The 15484-nt window shown below is 57.0% G+C and overlaps 2 protein-coding genes across 5 annotated transcripts in view; both read right to left on the bottom strand.

The window, feature by feature from the left end:
• INTS1 (integrator complex subunit 1) overlaps positions 1-1367 on the bottom strand; it is a 28563-nt gene extending 27196 nt beyond the window's left edge. For both annotated transcript variants that reach the window (XM_062607952.1, XM_062607953.1), the window contains exons 1-3: positions 1309-1367; positions 921-1211; positions 145-341 (exon numbers count right to left, since the gene is read on the bottom strand). In XM_062607952.1, coding sequence (XP_062463936.1) covers positions 145-341; positions 921-1211; positions 1309-1366 — 546 coding nt within the window. In that variant the 5' untranslated portion in view covers position 1367. The remainder of the gene's footprint in view (positions 1-144; positions 342-920; positions 1212-1308) is intronic.
• Positions 1368-1859: 492 nt separating this feature from the next.
• Positions 1860-12567, bottom strand: LOC134158215 (lysosomal alpha-glucosidase-like). 3 transcript variants are annotated; one of them, XM_062607949.1, is made up of 20 exons: positions 12308-12567; positions 10545-11070; positions 10225-10370; positions 8910-9075; positions 8368-8464; positions 7302-7421; positions 6971-7089; positions 6768-6899; positions 5951-6061; positions 5079-5192; positions 4850-4934; positions 4389-4506; positions 3919-4052; positions 3664-3815; positions 3390-3538; positions 3164-3305; positions 2863-2961; positions 2572-2736; positions 2351-2497; positions 1860-2119 (listed from the first exon to the last, which is right to left on the bottom strand). In XM_062607949.1, the coding sequence occupies exons 1-20, from the start codon at positions 12550-12552 to the stop codon at positions 2057-2059; spliced, it is 3030 nt and encodes a 1009-aa protein (XP_062463933.1). In that variant the 5' UTR covers positions 12553-12567; the 3' UTR covers positions 1860-2056. The 3 variants fall into 3 exon arrangements, with proteins under 3 accessions (XP_062463933.1, XP_062463934.1, XP_062463935.1); XM_062607950.1 differs by lacking the exon at positions 12308-12567 and adding an exon at positions 12169-12285; XM_062607951.1 differs by lacking the exon at positions 12308-12567 and adding an exon at positions 12173-12278.
• Between the last annotated feature and the right edge of the window lie 2917 nt (positions 12568-15484).

Raw genomic sequence — 15484 nt, 5'->3', positions numbered from 1 at the left:
AGAAAAGCTTTACAGAGAGAAATACAAATTGCAGTAGCTTGCCACAGATATACAGTATTTTAAAGACACGCAGATTGAGCTTTGACCTGAGGGACACTGAACTGTGCTGCAATGATACATCAGCCTAAGAGGCACAGCCCTCACCTCAATAACCCCTTCAGTGGCAAAGATGTTTGGCTTGATTTTGGCCAGGTACATGAGGCTCAGGTACAGCGTGGTATCAGGTTTGGCTCTGTTCATCTTCAGCTGCTTCACAGCTCCGCACAGCACCCCCTCAATACGGTCATCATTGCCTTCTGCCTCTGCTGCCTCAATTTCATCCAGCAGCACCGTGGGGACAACTGCAATCACCAACACACAGGCATCAGCATTTACCTTCAATAACTTGCCCTGAGGTGCTGGCAGGGCCAGTCACCAGGAAAGCAGAGCGCAGACCAGATCACCTTTAGCCCTTGCAATGGCTCTTCCCAAACCTTATTGCTATGAAAAGCTCTGATTCACACCTCACAATGCCCCTTGGTTGTTATTCAGTTGGTTCATGCTAGCATGCTCCCCTGCAAACGTATCAAACAGCAGAAAATGGAATGGCAATTCAAAAAGCAAGCCCCATTCAGATCCAGACTCTGCTAAAGAAATATATCAATAAAACACCACAATCCACACTCAAAGACGTCCCCAGAGAGCCTTTTGATGCTGCCATTAAACACCTATCCGGCAGGACAGTGAGCACAAGCGAATGCCAACAGGAGAGGAGACAAAACTGCGACCTCAGCCCTACATCCAGCACGGGAAACCCTTAAGGGCAGCGCACAAAGCCAGTGTGTGGGCTCCAAGAAAGGCTCCTGGGCTGAAGCAGTAGGGAAAGGAAAACTCGCATCCCCGACCTGCCTGTGTCGGGCAGAAGCACCCTGAGGCCTCACCTTCGATCGGGATGACGGACGGCTCCTTGATGGAGGGTGAAATGGCTCTCTTCTCCGCCACGGCCGCCTCTGCCAGGCGTCCCAGGGCGCTGAGGGGCGGCGTGGAGGACAGCTTGGGCCGCTTGGTCAAGCCGGTCAGCCCCGCCGGGCCCGCTAAGGCGGCGGCCGCGTCCCGCTTGCGCTCGGAGGGCAGCCCGGGGGGCGCCGACTTCAGCAGGGTGACGGCGGCTTTACCCTCGCTGCTCTGCCCCTTGGAGCCCAGCGCGATGAAGTCTCCCGGAGGCGGGTGCGCTGCGAGGGGACACGGGGCAGACGTGACAGCGCCGGGAACCGCACAACACCGGGGCCTCCCTCCCGCCGCCCTCCTCCCCGGCCCGGCAGGACTCACCGGAGGGCTTGGGCACGGTGCTGGGCCGCCGCACGGCAGCCGTCTTCGGCCGGTTCATGATGATGATGATGATGATGATGATGGGGCCGCCGCCACGGTCGGAAGCGGAACTTCTCGTCCGGCCCCTCCCGGAGGTGGAGGCGAAAGACGCTCGCTCCGCCCTCCGCCCCGCGGGACAGCGCCGCCGAGCGGGCTGGAGGGAGACCTGCACCCAAAGGTGGGGGAGATGGGAGAGCGCGGGGGGGCTTTCTGGGGGAGGGTGGGAGGGGGGGGTGACACTGACCAAGGAGCTGGAATCGGGGCTGGAACTGGAACTGGGGGAGTGGGATGTGGAGTTGACACTGGGGGGCTTAGATTAGGGATGAGATTGAGCAGCTGAGATTGAGGGGGTGAGAGGACTGAGATCAGATAAAACTGGAGGTGATCAAAGCAGTTGGCTGCCCCCCGCCCTCATCCCCCCCATGCCCTCTTCCCATCCCCATGTCATGCTCCCAGGACAAGTTCTCCACGTGTCTTTATTGCAGCAGGGACCGCAGGCGCACAACACCACCCATGGGGGACACGGTGGGCAAGCCTCCCCTCCAAGGCTCCCCATCCCCAGCCGTGCTGGGGCGGGGGGGGGTCCCCATGGCAGGATGTGACAGTCCCCACCGCCTCCTCCATAGCAGCATCCCAGCTTCAAGGGCTGGAGCACCGAGCATCTTCCAGACAGTAATGGCTAGGTGGGGGTGACCCCCCAGCCTCCTGCTCACAGCCACTGCAGGGAGAAGCCCTGGTTGAGGCTAAGACCAAGGTCACTCACAGTGAGAACCTGTGGGAGGAGAAGAAACATTTTGGGGTACAGCCTCAGCCTGGGGATGTGGAGCATCCTGTCCCCTTCCCAGCCTGCTTGAGCTCCACTCCCCCTGAACACTGACATGGCAGGACAGCCACCTCGTCAGCCACTAACCCTGCCTGTGGCCCTTTGGGCTAGAAGAGGAGGGATGGATACCCCCAAGGATGGGGCTTCCCCAGGACAGGGCACCCTGAGATGCAGCCATACCTGGTTGTCCAGGTAGGAGAAGGGCTTCTCCTGGCCATTCAGGAGGACCTTGCTGGGTGGTTCTCGCACCCCAAAGATGCTCAGTGTGCCAATGGTAACTTCAGTGGCCTCGGCGCTGGCATGGAGGACAGTGGAGGTGAAGATGTTCTGCAGGAGGGGACAGCATGAGCTCAAGGTCCTGGGTACCATCAGACCCCCCTACCCTCCCCACTGCATCCCACCTGCGTGACATTGAACACCACATAGGAGTAGTTGCCCCGCTCGAAGGTGTCCAGGCTCTCTCCATCATCCCAGAAGAGGTCCCCCCAAGCAGTGTCACCGGAAGACATGGCCACGATGAGGCTCAGGGGGTTCCTTCGGGTTGCCTCGCTGGTGGTCCCTGGTTTCTGGGGTTCAAAGACATGGGTGCTGGAGGGCTGTGAGCACACGGGATAGGGGTCTGGGAGCTGAGGTGCAGGGGACACACACACACGCTGTGGACAGCTCTGGGGAGGTGATGGATGGGTGCTTACCTGGGTGGGCAGGATGGCACCTTCCCGGATGTGCAGGTTGAGGTGATCCAGGGGGGCTGACATCTTCACCATCTCCCCACTGCTGTTCACTGAAGAGCCCTGGGTAGGCAGTGAGAGATAAAGGTATGAGGGGGTCAGGGGCACAACACAGGGCTTTGGGCATGGGTCTGGGATGGACCAGCTATTCCCACCCCTTCCTCCATTAGGGCTTGCTGGGCTCAGCTCTGGCTTCCCATCAGCAGACCCGATATGGTCAAGCAGGGACCATCCAACCCCAGCCGAGCGCTGCAGTGCTCCTCACCGTGTAGAAGTCGTACCACGTGCCTCGGGGGACATAACCCGTGACTGAGTCCACCCCAGGATCCAGCACTGGTGTCACCAGCAGGCTCCGGCCCCACAGGAACTGCCTGTCCAGCCCCAGTGTGGTCACATCCTGGGGGAACCTGTGGTGCGATGGAAATGCCGCTTGGATCAGCCACTTCTCCATGATCCAGTGTCTTCCCAACTCCTGGTGGGGATGCTCTTACTCAAAGAACAAGGGCCGGGCGACAGTGTCCCCTTGCAGGTGGGCATGGTGGAAAAGGGTGTAGAGGAAGGGCAGGAGGGAGTAGCGGGTCAGCAGCACATCCTTCATGGCCGTCCTTGCAGCAGGGCTGAACACCGTTGGGTCCTGGGCCTGGGGGAGACAAGGAGAGTCATCCCCATCCCCAGCCTCGCCAGGCATCCCCACTGCCCCTGACCTGCATCCCACATCCTCCATCCCACATCCCTCATCTCACCCATGGAATGCCTCCCACTGACCTTCTCGTTCTGGGTGTTGTGGTTGCGAGCGAAGGGGTAGAAGGCACCGAGCTGCATCCAGCGAGTGCACAACTCCTCCGAGGTGCTGCCGGAGAAGCCGCAGATGTCCGCCCCGACCAGCGGGATGCCGAAGAGGCTGAAGCTCAGCAGCCCTGAGGGCAGGGACAGGGAGTTTCCGAGGTGTCTCTGAGCAAACAGGAAGCTTGATGGAGCTGGGGGTGCCGGTAGGGAGGACCTGCGTGCTGTGCCACCCACCTGGGATGGAGTAATACATGTCCTTCCACTGGCTCCGGTTGTCACCCAGCCAGTGCCCGGAGTACCGGCCCTGGCTGGGGAAGGTGGAGCGGGAGATGACGAAGGGGCGCTTCCCCCGGATCTGGATCAAGGCGCTGGGAAACCACAGGGAGGGACAGAGGCAGGAGGTGAGAGCAGCCCCTCACCTTAACCCATAATAGAGGAGATAGAGGTCAGCACCATGGTAGCCCTACAGTGCTAGAGGGTTGGCCAGAATACGGCAAAGGCTCAGTGCCCAGGACTGGCTTCATCCCCCGTATGCAGTGTCAGCTTCCCTCCTCTGCTGGGTTATCCCATCCCAGAGGCTGTCAGCAGCCACAGCATTTGCCCTTTTGGTCAGGCACTCAAATCCCCATCTTTTCCCTACACAGCTGTGAGCAGCAGGATTTCATCCCATCCCCAGGCCGGCAGGAAGCGGGATGCTTGGGTACCTCGCTGTGGCTTTGGCTTCCATCAGCCCATAGAGGTTGTGGAGGTTGTAGTGCACCGAGGCTTTCTGCTTTGCTGAGGCACACACTGTCTTTGCAGAGAGGGAATCGCCCAACACGGCTGTCAGGAGGGAGAGATGCTGTCAGCACACGGTGAGAGGGCTGCAGGGGATGCAGATCCCATTACCCTGGTTGCTGGCTTTGGGGCATCCTTCCCACCACTGCCAAACCGGCACCAAAAGCTCATGCAGATGGTCCTATCCTGGTCCCTGACATGGCCTGACAAGTGTTCAAGGGCTGGGTGCGGATACTGGCACATGGAAGTAGGGATGGAGACATTCAGTGTGAGAAACAGAGATGTGATGTCTCTTAAAAATGGTTTTTCCCTATCACACCCAGTTGCCAGTGATCTTCAAGCACACAGTACCTACCAGCACAGCCTTGTATTTCATCTCCTTCCTTACCTGGTGTGTAGGGTGGGCTGTCGAGCTCTCCCGATGGGCAGCCTTCTTCAGACCCATCCATGAAGTTGGACGGCTCATTCATGTCCTAAGCAAAGAAAACAGTGGAGCGATTTCAAGAGGGAAGGTTTTGGGGATTTGTGGATAGACTGGAAAAACTGCATTTGAAAGGAACAGACGGTGTGAGCAGAGCTGCTGGCAGGGAGTGACATGGGGGCAAGGAGGGACTTACGATCCAGAGGCCATCGAAGGGTACATGGGCATGGAAGCGCTGCAGGTTCTCCAGCCACCACTGGTGGGTGTCCGGGTTGGAGAAGTCTGCGAAGGCAGTGAAGCCAGGCCAGACCTGTGGGGACATCACAAAATGATGGCTTCAGTGAGCAAGCGGTTTGTGGGGTACCACCACACAGAACAGGGGTGTGAGCATGCTGGAAGAACCAGGGGTGAAACAGGCAATAAACCCAGTCTGACGGCTTCGAGTCCTGGATGCTGCATGCACAGCATCCCTCCTGCCTCCATGGTACCCTAGAGCATCAGGGTCTGGTGGGAAGTGGCAACTGATAAAGCACCTGCTCTGCCTCCTCTTGCACAAGCCCTGACACCACCTAGCCCAGGGCATGCCACGGAGAGGCCATGATTTCTCCGCACTTTTCCTCACTCCAGGAATTTTAGTGGATTCATTTTTCCCCCCGTTTTCAGGCTACATTAAAAGCCTCTTCCTTGTAGATAGCAAGGGAAAACTGGTGAGAGCAAATGGCCAAAGGGGACAAACTGTGAGGGAACCACTGCGGAGCAGATCCGAAGGCACATGCCCATCACAGACTTAGCCTAGAAGCAGGAAGGGACAGAAATCAGATGACCAGATTAGGCAGAACTGCCAACTCCATTAAGCTCATATGACATCCACGGGCTCCTCTGCTGGGGCAGGGGCTGGCTCCCGAGGGTGCTGGAGATGACACATAGGGGTGAGAGCTGAGCCAAGCCCTGGCAATCATCCCGGAGAGGTCCCTTGGCCCCTTTCATCCCTCCAGCGTGAGGGATGAAACCTCAGCCCTGCTATTGCTCAATGCCACAGGGCTGGGATTTCCCTGCAGAGCTCCTCACCTGCCCGATGAGCGTCTGCCCTTGGGTGGTGTTGAGGAACAAGCCCCGGCGCAAGCCTTCATCGAATGGCCAGTAGGAGCCGTTGGGGTTGGTGCTGCTGATGCCGGGATCCTGGGGATGGAGCAGAGCGTTAGTGCCATTCCTGGCAGCCCATAGCCTCTTCCTCATGCCAGACTGGTGTGATTCAGAGAAGAGGACAACCCAGACAGGGTCAGCCAGAGCTCACACACAGTGGCTGTTTCCCCCAAGGGGAACAGAAACTTGCTTCAACACATCTAAAGCACCACTTCTGCAAGTCCCCAGGACCCATCAGGGTGTTTTAGGAAGGGGGGACAAACGCAAGAAGTCTTGTGCTTATGCAAGAAATGTCAGGTCACAGATGGGCTTGGGATACAAGGGGGAGTTCAACAGGGAGGGAACACAACCTTTCCCTTCCCAGGACCCCCAGCAAGCAGAACCAGTACCCCCTTTCCTTGTGGAGGGAAGAAGGGAGACCACAGTCAGGTCATGAGATCCCAGCACTCGTGCGGATGTAAGCACCACGAGTTAAACAGCCTGACCCGCAGTTCCTCCATCCTTTCACCCACGGGGATAGGGGCATCCCTGTGCTCCCACAGCAGAAAGGAGCACAACACAATAACCTGCCCCATGTCTCTGTGGCCCCTGCACAGGGGGATTTTCCAGTGGCAGTTCCAGTAGGGATCAGTCTTGGATAAAAATCCCTGGGGATGAAGATGACCACGAGCTTCCCTTACGCCTCTGTATCACATCGTGGCTCTGCAGCCAAAACAGCACAGCGGGAGAGGAGGAGGAGTACCAAGATCATAACGTAGTGCTGCCCATGTTTGTGCAGGTCTTCCACCAGCGACGGGAGGGAGGCAAATTTCTGGGAATCGAAGGTGAAGTCCCGGTACCCGTCCATGTAATCGATGTCATTCCACTGCGCATCCTGCGGGACAGAGGCTCAGGGATGGGTCACGGAGCCTGGAACCGCCCCCCTGCATAGGTCTGAGGAGCTACCTGAGGGATCTGGTAGTTCCTCATGGCTCTCACGGTCTGCCAGGTCTCATTGCTGGATCCATAACCCCAGCGGCAGAGGTGGAAGCCGAGTGCCCAAAAGGGTGGCATGGCTGGGAAACCTGCAGTGGGAAAGCAGCAGCATGGATGGGGTGTCCCAAGAGAACAGCAGCACCTCAAAAGGATGGGAAGGGAAGGGGAGATGGGGGAAAGGAGGTGACTGCTGACCCCTCCCTAACTGGGAGGGCTGGGGGCAGTGGTGAAGCTGGGGTGAGACAGAAATGGGGCACAGGGAATGTGCCAGCAAATGGCCACACTGGATGCAGGCACTTACCTATCACCTGCTGGTACTGCTGGATGACCATGTTGGGATCGGGCCCCAGGAAGATGTAAAAATCCAGCACCCCCCCGATGGTCCTCCAGGTCAGGCCTGGAGCAGGTTGCAGAGCCACCTCTTTGGTGAGGGGAAGAGAAGAAGACAGTGACAACTGGGGAGCAATCCCCAGACCCTGACCCCCCATGGCAGGGACCGGGCAGCACCACAGGCAGTGGAACACAGAAATCCCTGCCTTGCGCTTAGTGGATGCTAAATGGGCATCTGGAGGCTTAAATCATCACTGGCTTATGTTGGGAGGTTGCTATCTTAGAAATCTGCTATTTAAGCCTAAAGCTGCACCACTCTCCCAGCTTCCACTTAAAGACCAAGCACATGCAGGGCTTAACTTTCACATCCTCCTGCAAAACCCCCTCCTTAGTGAATCAAGAGCTACCTGTACAGGTGAGCAGCTGGAAGCAAGGGCTTTCCTAGAAGGAAAAGGAGAGGGCCCTCAAACGTCAGCTCAGGTGGCTGCATCTCGCAGGAGTTCCTGCTGTGGAGCATCCCTGCACTACAGCGAGCGCAGCTGGAGCTATGAGAGATGCAGTGTCACAGCATCAACCCAGCTGGCTGCAAGCGGCGTCTGCCGGGGGGGACACGGGTGGTTGGCCATGCCATTCCCGACACGGCAGGAGCTGCTGTGCTACCAGCTGGCTGATCCCACAGCTGGGAACAGCGCGGGTGGCAGATGGCATCACCGGCTGCACCCTGTGCCACACTGCCAGGCCTAGGGGCAAGGATGTCATGGGTGGAGGGGGAATGGGCACAGACCCACACACGAGGGACTTGCTTTTCTGATGGCAACTTGGCAGCTGGGTGTGTGGTTAAACTGCTCAGCAGTTGCTAAAGAGCCTCGCTGTAGCCAGGAAACAGATGGCGATGCTCAATAACGGAGCTATCAAACCACATCTTTCCTTTTCATGGCTTCCTCTCGCCCCAAGTTCCCAAACCGGCCACTCCAGCATCTCCCATGTGGCCCCATCTGCCAGGGACAAGCTGGTCTGGAATGTCCCAGATCACATACCCATTGCGTTGCTGTTGAGGAGGAAAACCCCATGAGCATCTCCACCTTCCTCCATCAGCAGGTAGAAGGGGTGAGCACCATACAGGTTGAATGATTCCTGCAAAGAGGAGGTGATGGCTGAGAGAGAGCAGCTCTGGGGCAAAGCAGGAGAGCCCCTACGTCACCAGGGATGAAGAATGGCCCCAAGTTGCATCTGCAGCCCATAAAGGACAAGGCGAAGGATAAGGATGGTTTCAGAGCTGGTAGACTGCTTCTTTCTCACAGCTTTGGGGCTGATAGCGAGCTGGGCGAGGGGGAAACCTGCCTCATCACAACATGTTGCATGAGCAGCAGGGTGGAGCAGAAAGCGCTTGAAGTGCCAAGAGCATTTTGCAACGGCACTGAAATCCTCCTGGTATGTGTCTGCCTGCCAGCCCTGACCACCCCCTGCCTCTCCCACTCCTGCTTCCCACCCCCCTGATGTGCTTTCCTAGGGTGGTAGAGAGTTGTACCCCCTCTCCTCACCCCCTGCATCCCCATGGGGAGGGGGGGGGAGATGGTACCGTGGGAGATACATCGCGGGCCCACAGTGTGAGGGTGCTCCAGTCCATGCTGTGCAGGAGGGGGCCGCGGTGCTCGCCCAGCCCATAGAGGAACTTCGACGGGAGTGATGTGGATATCTGGAGAAACTGGTCAGCGAAGATCAGTGGGGCCACTGTGGTGTTGAGCCTGCCAGGGTGACATGGAGAGAGAGAGAAGGTCAAGAGGGGAGATGAGGGGTGGCCATGGGGGTTAGGGGTGGCAGCTATACAGTGTAGGGCCACTGTGAGGAGGCAGATGAGGGGTGGATGGGACTGGTGACTGTGAGTGGGCAGCCCTAAGGAGAGATCAATTTGCCCTTAGTGATACGGTTTAGTGGTGGGCTTGACAGTCCTCGGGTAATGGTTGGGTTCGATGATCTTAAAGGTCTTTTCCAAGCTAGTTAATTCTATGATTCTAAGAGAGGATCCTGGGATCCATTGGGATCCACTTGCCCATCAACAATTAACCCCTTTGCTCTTGAAGCATCCCAAGGGTCAGTGCAGCATTGTGTGTCCCACACCACATCCAGCCCCAACACGTTGGCCCAGGCAGCAAATTCGGGTCTGACTGGACATGAGGCACAGCCCAAGGCTGAATCAGCCTGACCCAGCATGGCACAGCCTTTCCTTTGACACCAGAAGTGTTCACCCAGGTTATTATTAACCATCAATGGTGGTGGGGTTTCTCAGCCTGCTGTTGCTGATAAGCACCTCTCAAGGATGGACAACAGGCACCAGCAAGCAGGAAGAAGGAGGAAAGGATGGGATCCCAAAACACCCTGGCCATACATTGACCAGCTGTTGATGCTCACCAATAGCTCAGGGTGGGCAAAGGTTTGGAGGTGACTGAGCAGGGCAGCAAAGCAGTTCTTTTCCACAGAAAGTCTGGAGCTGTGTGTGTCCCTATTGCTTGGACAGCCAGGGAAACCCAAAACCAGGGTGAAACAGGCAGAGCCACAATGCTCTTGTGGCCCTTTCCCTGAGCCACCAGGTCCCTTACTGGTGATGTGCTGTGACCTGTGCAAGGGCTGCTGTAGGACACGGAGAGGAATTAGGGCACTGGGAGGTTTTTGGATGGGTGCTGATCCCACCCAGTCTTGCCACAGTCACAGCAAGAACGTGGCCAGCCTGTGGGGGCAGAAGCCACATACTGCATGGAAAGATGAACACACAGAGTAATCATTGGCTGGAGATCTTGTAGTGTGGGAATTCCCTCTGGGAATGATGCTGGAACATGCCTATGGTGGGATGAGCTTCCCCCCACCCATTGCAGGACACAGAGGAGGTGGGTTCTTACAGCACCATCCCTGTCGCTCTGCGCCGCAGCACCACCCCAAAGGGATCCCAGGAGAAGTCCAGGCTGTAGATGGGATTTTCTGCTTTCTTCATCACCTGGGGAACCTCGAGAGGAACCTCGTACCGTGGGTTGGCCGCATCCGTTATCTGCAAAACGGAGAAAACATGTTTTACAGACCAGCAAAGCAAGAGGGCAAAGGGCTGGAGATGCTCATTGGCCACATACAGCCGTGTCTGGAGCACAGTATCTTGCAGACTCCGTCTGAGCAGGGTCACCTATGGAACGGAGGGATGCAGCAGAGCAGCCAGCGGAAGGCTCACCTTGATGTGCAGCCGCGTGTCCGTCTCAAACTCCACATCCAGCCTCAGCATCTCGATGTCCCGAGGGTAATAGGCCTTCTCCCGCCGCACCAGCAACCCCACCATGCCCAGCGCTGTCTGATTGAGGCTCTCCAGGGTGTAGCTGGGGAAGTCAGGGGGGTAGAAGCACCAGGGCACCCCTCGCTTGCCCTCCGCCGGCGGTGGGCTCTCGATGAAGCAGCACCCTCGGCTTTCGCAGAGCTGCTGTGTCACCACCACGCGCCGCTCCGGGTAGCAGTCAAAGCGGTGGCTTTCGGGTACCAGGAGACACTTGGGGGGCAGCGTGGGTCGGGGCCAGCCCACTGATACCTGCTGCAGCACCCAGACAGTGATGGCACTCAGCAGCACGGCAGCCACCAGCAGCACGCTGCCCACCCAGCACGGGGCCAGCTTCCCATGGCTGGCGGGCGCTGGGGCAGCCCCTTCCTCCTCCAGCCGGCATGCTGATGGCTGCGTCAGCTTCTGGTACGACTTCATCGTGCTGGTGCTGGAACAAGGGGGGAGAAGGAGGCAAACATGAAGGAGATGGAATGGAATGGAATGGAATGGAATAGGGGAGCTCATCGAGCCTCAAGAATGGCTTTCCCATTCCCAGTGCCTGTGGTTCAGGCAGAGCCTGCCCACCTTGGCACCCTGCACCATGATGGCTGTGCCCTTGGCTAAGATTATGTGCAGCAAACTTGGCAAAGGATGGCTTTGCCAGGGTCGGGTGGGCCTGACCCTTCTGGAATGTGGGGAGATGCTGCCCTATGACTCTGACAGCCCCAAGGAACAAGGCAGCACCTGCCTGCTCCTGGGGTTGTAAGAGAGGCCCCTCAGGTTTTCCCCAGGTCTGAATTTATGGGCTGCAGCATTTCTTGCAGCTGCAAGCAAAACCGAGCTCCGTTTGCACATGGGAACAGAGCTGTGGTGCTGGGAGCTGCAGCTCTGAGGTGCAGAGCATCCTCTGCCATCGCCCAAAGCCCTGAGTCAGAGCTTTTAGCCCCAGGAAGGGCTGGGTGAGGGATGGCAAGGAATATGCAGTCAGCCTTTGCCTCCCACTGACAGACCTGATTTTTACAACCTCTTAGGCAAACATCTCGTAGACCGTAAGCAAAGGAGACCCCCGCGCTCCTGCTGAGTGCAGGGAGCAACCTCAGCACCTTAAATAAGAGCCACAACTTTTCTTCTCTGCATCTCCCTCCCAAGCCATAAGCACGCAGACCCTGCACCCCTCCTCACCGCAAAGGCTCAGCGAAACGGCTCTCTCCAAAAGGCAGATTTTATTCCCCGACACCACAACGGCTCAACCTGCCACGGCCTGGCTCCGAAGCCTTATGCAAGCGCCGGTCGCTTCCCCACGCGTGGGTCCCCCGGGGTAGGAGCACCCACCCTGCATGCGAACCCCGGGCTCCTCGGCGTGCCACCAGCCCACGGCCCCATGCTCAGGCGATGCTACCCCGCAGCCGCGGCACGCACTGGGGGGACCGGGACACCCAGCGCCTGCGGCCGTGGGGTCCCCAGCCCTGCCCGGGGAAGGCAGCGCGGTCCGGGCCCCGCCTGCCCCGGCTGCCCGATCCCCGCTCCGGCCTCGCCAGGCGCTTACATACACGTGTCTCCTCTTGACATTGTGGCTCCGGGGCGGGCAGCGGGCAGCGGGCAGCGGGCAGGCAGCAGGCAGAGCTCCCAGCCGCCGCAGCAATGCCTGCTCCGCCGTAAAAACCCTACGAGACGCCCGGTCCTACCGCTCCTCTCTAGTAGCTGCGCCTCCACACACGCCTCCCAGGGACACTTGCCAGCCGCTTGCTTGCTCCTCTGGTCTGTGTGCTTTGTATTGGTGTGTTTTAATACGTATGTATCTACACGCAATGTTGCTCGAACGCCACGAGGTGCAGATTATGGGAGCTGAGTGATCGTTTAGATTTTTCCCAGCCTGGATGCACTCAGGGTCATAGAACAGCTTGGTTTGGAAGGGACGTTCAGAGGTCATCTGGTCCAACCCCCTGCAATGAGCAGGGACATCATCAAATAGATCAGGTTACTCAGAAGCGAATCCAGCCTGGTCTTGAATGCCTGCAGGGCTGGTGCATCCACCACCTCCCTGGACAGCCTGTGCCAGCGTTTTAACACACTCATTACAAAGAATCTTTTCCTCACATCCAGCCTTTTAGTTTAAAACCATCTCCCCTCCTCCTATTGCACAGACCCTGCTAAAATGTCTCTCCCATCCTTCTTATAGACCCAATTTAAGAACTGAAAGGCTGCAATAAGGTCTCCCTGGAGTCTTCTCCAGGCTGAACAGCCCCATCTCTCTCAGCTTTTCCTCATAGGAGAGGTGCTCCATTCCTCTGATCATTTCTGTGGCCTTCCTCTGGACCCATTCCAACAGGTCCATATCTTCCTGTCCTGAGGACTCCAGAGCTGTATGCAGTACTCCAGGGTCTCAAAACCTGGAGAATTAATGTTTCCTTTCAGGGTAAGAACACTGCACCCAAAACAGCCTGAAAGAGGTGCCTGCGCTGAATCCAGCACCGCGCTTTCGGGGAACTGTGATGCTGGATGCGCTTTAAGCACACGGGTGGGCTAGACCTAAAACAAAGCCATTTTGCCATCCAGGTTTTCACCAGAGGTCCTTTATCCTATGCACTCCTGTTCATCCTTAAGTGTCTATAACTGCAGGGAAGCCCAGGCTTTCACACTCTCAGGGGACTGGAGAGCTCTTCGTTGTTTACTATAAAGGGCATTGCAGTCTAAAGGTCAGCAGCAGAGGACAACAGACCTTTGGAGCAGAGTTGCTTTCCATGGGGAATTAAAACGGAAAGTAAGAGCTGTTGAGAACAGGGCGATTCACCCAGAAACAGGACTTCAGGCTACACAACATCCCCCCCATGCCATATGCGACCTGGCAAACCCATGCTGTTGCAAAGACAGCAGAAAATACCTCAGTTGTGGTGAGCTCCATGCGTGGGTCTGTCACCACAGAAGGTAACACCCCATCCAGGACACAGACAGCCCATCCCTCCTGCTCTGGGGACCATCATTGCATGGATGTCCCAGGGAAAAGCCCTGGATGATGCAGGATGGCTCCAGCCACTCCTGGTTATGCCCACCACAGGGGCAGGTGGCCATGCTGGGGACATCAGTGGCCCACGGCTCCCACCACCAGCATCCTGCTCCTTGCTTGTCTTGACTCCCTGAGCCACCAGGACATAAACGAGATCTGGAGACAAATCTCAGAGGCAACAATGGGGACCATGGGGATGGTTGAAATCTGCCCTCCACCCCAAGCTCACCCTGTCGCAGTGCCCAGGGCAGGTTTTCAGGCAGAGTCTGCAGCTCAAGGAGAGGTGGAAGCCAACGCTGCTGTAGTCACGCTGGGTGGAAGATTCATGCCACCACCTGGGAGCTTTAACCACCCTCATTACTCCAGTCCCAATAAGAAATAGGGGTTTCTTAACAGCAGGGAGGTGCATCTGCCACATGCAGCCATGGGGCTGTGCCAGATGTGGGGCTGCCCATGTTTTGCAGCCAGGGTTGTGCAAAGGGAGCAGTGAAAGACAGGATCTTACTCAAAGCCTCAAGTATGGCCCTTAGAGCTCCTCAGACGAGGTTATTTGTCCCTGAGGCTGGAAAGCACAAATTGCATGGAGCAGACGCAGACCTTCTAATAGAGTTATGAGCATGGAAAAATGAAAGGGAGCCCAGTTTCGATGGAGACAGCTGGGTTTGGGCAACCACTGGGTTATTACGTGTTTTTGGATGTGTTTTCATCATTACTGGATGCTCCCAGGATCCAACATGCCTGGGATCACTGGGGTCAAGGTGCTGTGTTAGCAGCTCTCGCAATTGCACAGGGAAAGAGCAAGAGCTGGGTGTGGAATCTGGCTCCAGGTCAGGATCTGGCCCTGCTGCAGTGCTCACGGGCGCTGGGACCCAGCCAGGGGGAGGATGAGCCCTCTGGTGTGAGGGTGCAGAATGCTCTGGGGCTGGTCTGGGCCGGAGGGAGCCTGGCGGTTAGGGGGGCGAGTGAATGGGGACACACGCACCGGGTTGCAGTGCTTGGCACTCACTTATGGAGACATACACATACATACATACATACATACACATATACATACATGGTGATGGTGCTTGTGTGCAGGTCAGGTGCACACCCTGGTTGCAGGGACACACACACACACACATACATACATACACATACACACATGGTCACGGTGCTTGTGTGCAGGTCAGGTGCACACCCTGGTTGCAGGGACACACACACACACATACATACATACACATATACACACATGGTCACAGTGCTTGTGTGCAGGTCAGGTGCACACCCTGGTTGCAGGGACACACACACACACACATACATACATACATACACATACACACATGGTCACGGTGCTCGTGTGCAGGTCAGGTGCACACCCTGGTTGCAGGGACACACACACACATACATACATACATACATACACATACACACATGGTCACGGTGCTTGTGCGCAGGTCAGGTGCACACCCTGGTTGCAGGGACACACACACACATACATACATACATACATACACATATACACACATGGTCACGGTGCTTGTGTGCAGGTCAGGTGCACACCCTGGTTGCAGGGACACACACACACACATACATACATACATACACATACACACACGGTCACGGTGCTTGTGTGCAGGTCAGGTGCACACCCTGGTTGCAGGGACACACACACACATACATACACATACACACATGGTCACGGTGCTTGTGTGCAGGTCAGGTGCACACCCTGGTTGCAGGGACACACACATACATATATATACATATAAACATACATACACATACACAGAAAACACCAGGTCACAGTGCTCGGTGCCGCACACCCTGGTTGTAGGGAGACACAGTCTCACACACATGCACAAATACATACATACATACA

The sequence above is a fragment of the Pezoporus occidentalis genome, unplaced genomic scaffold (assembly GCF_034315485.1).
Source record: "Pezoporus occidentalis ecotype Australia unplaced genomic scaffold, CSIRO_AGI_Poc_V1 ctg128, whole genome shotgun sequence".
In the NCBI taxonomy this organism is placed as follows: Eukaryota; Metazoa; Chordata; class Aves; order Psittaciformes; family Psittacidae; genus Pezoporus; species Pezoporus occidentalis.
Note: the sequence above shows the minus strand (reverse complement) of the source record. Positions and strands in the feature narration are given on the sequence as shown.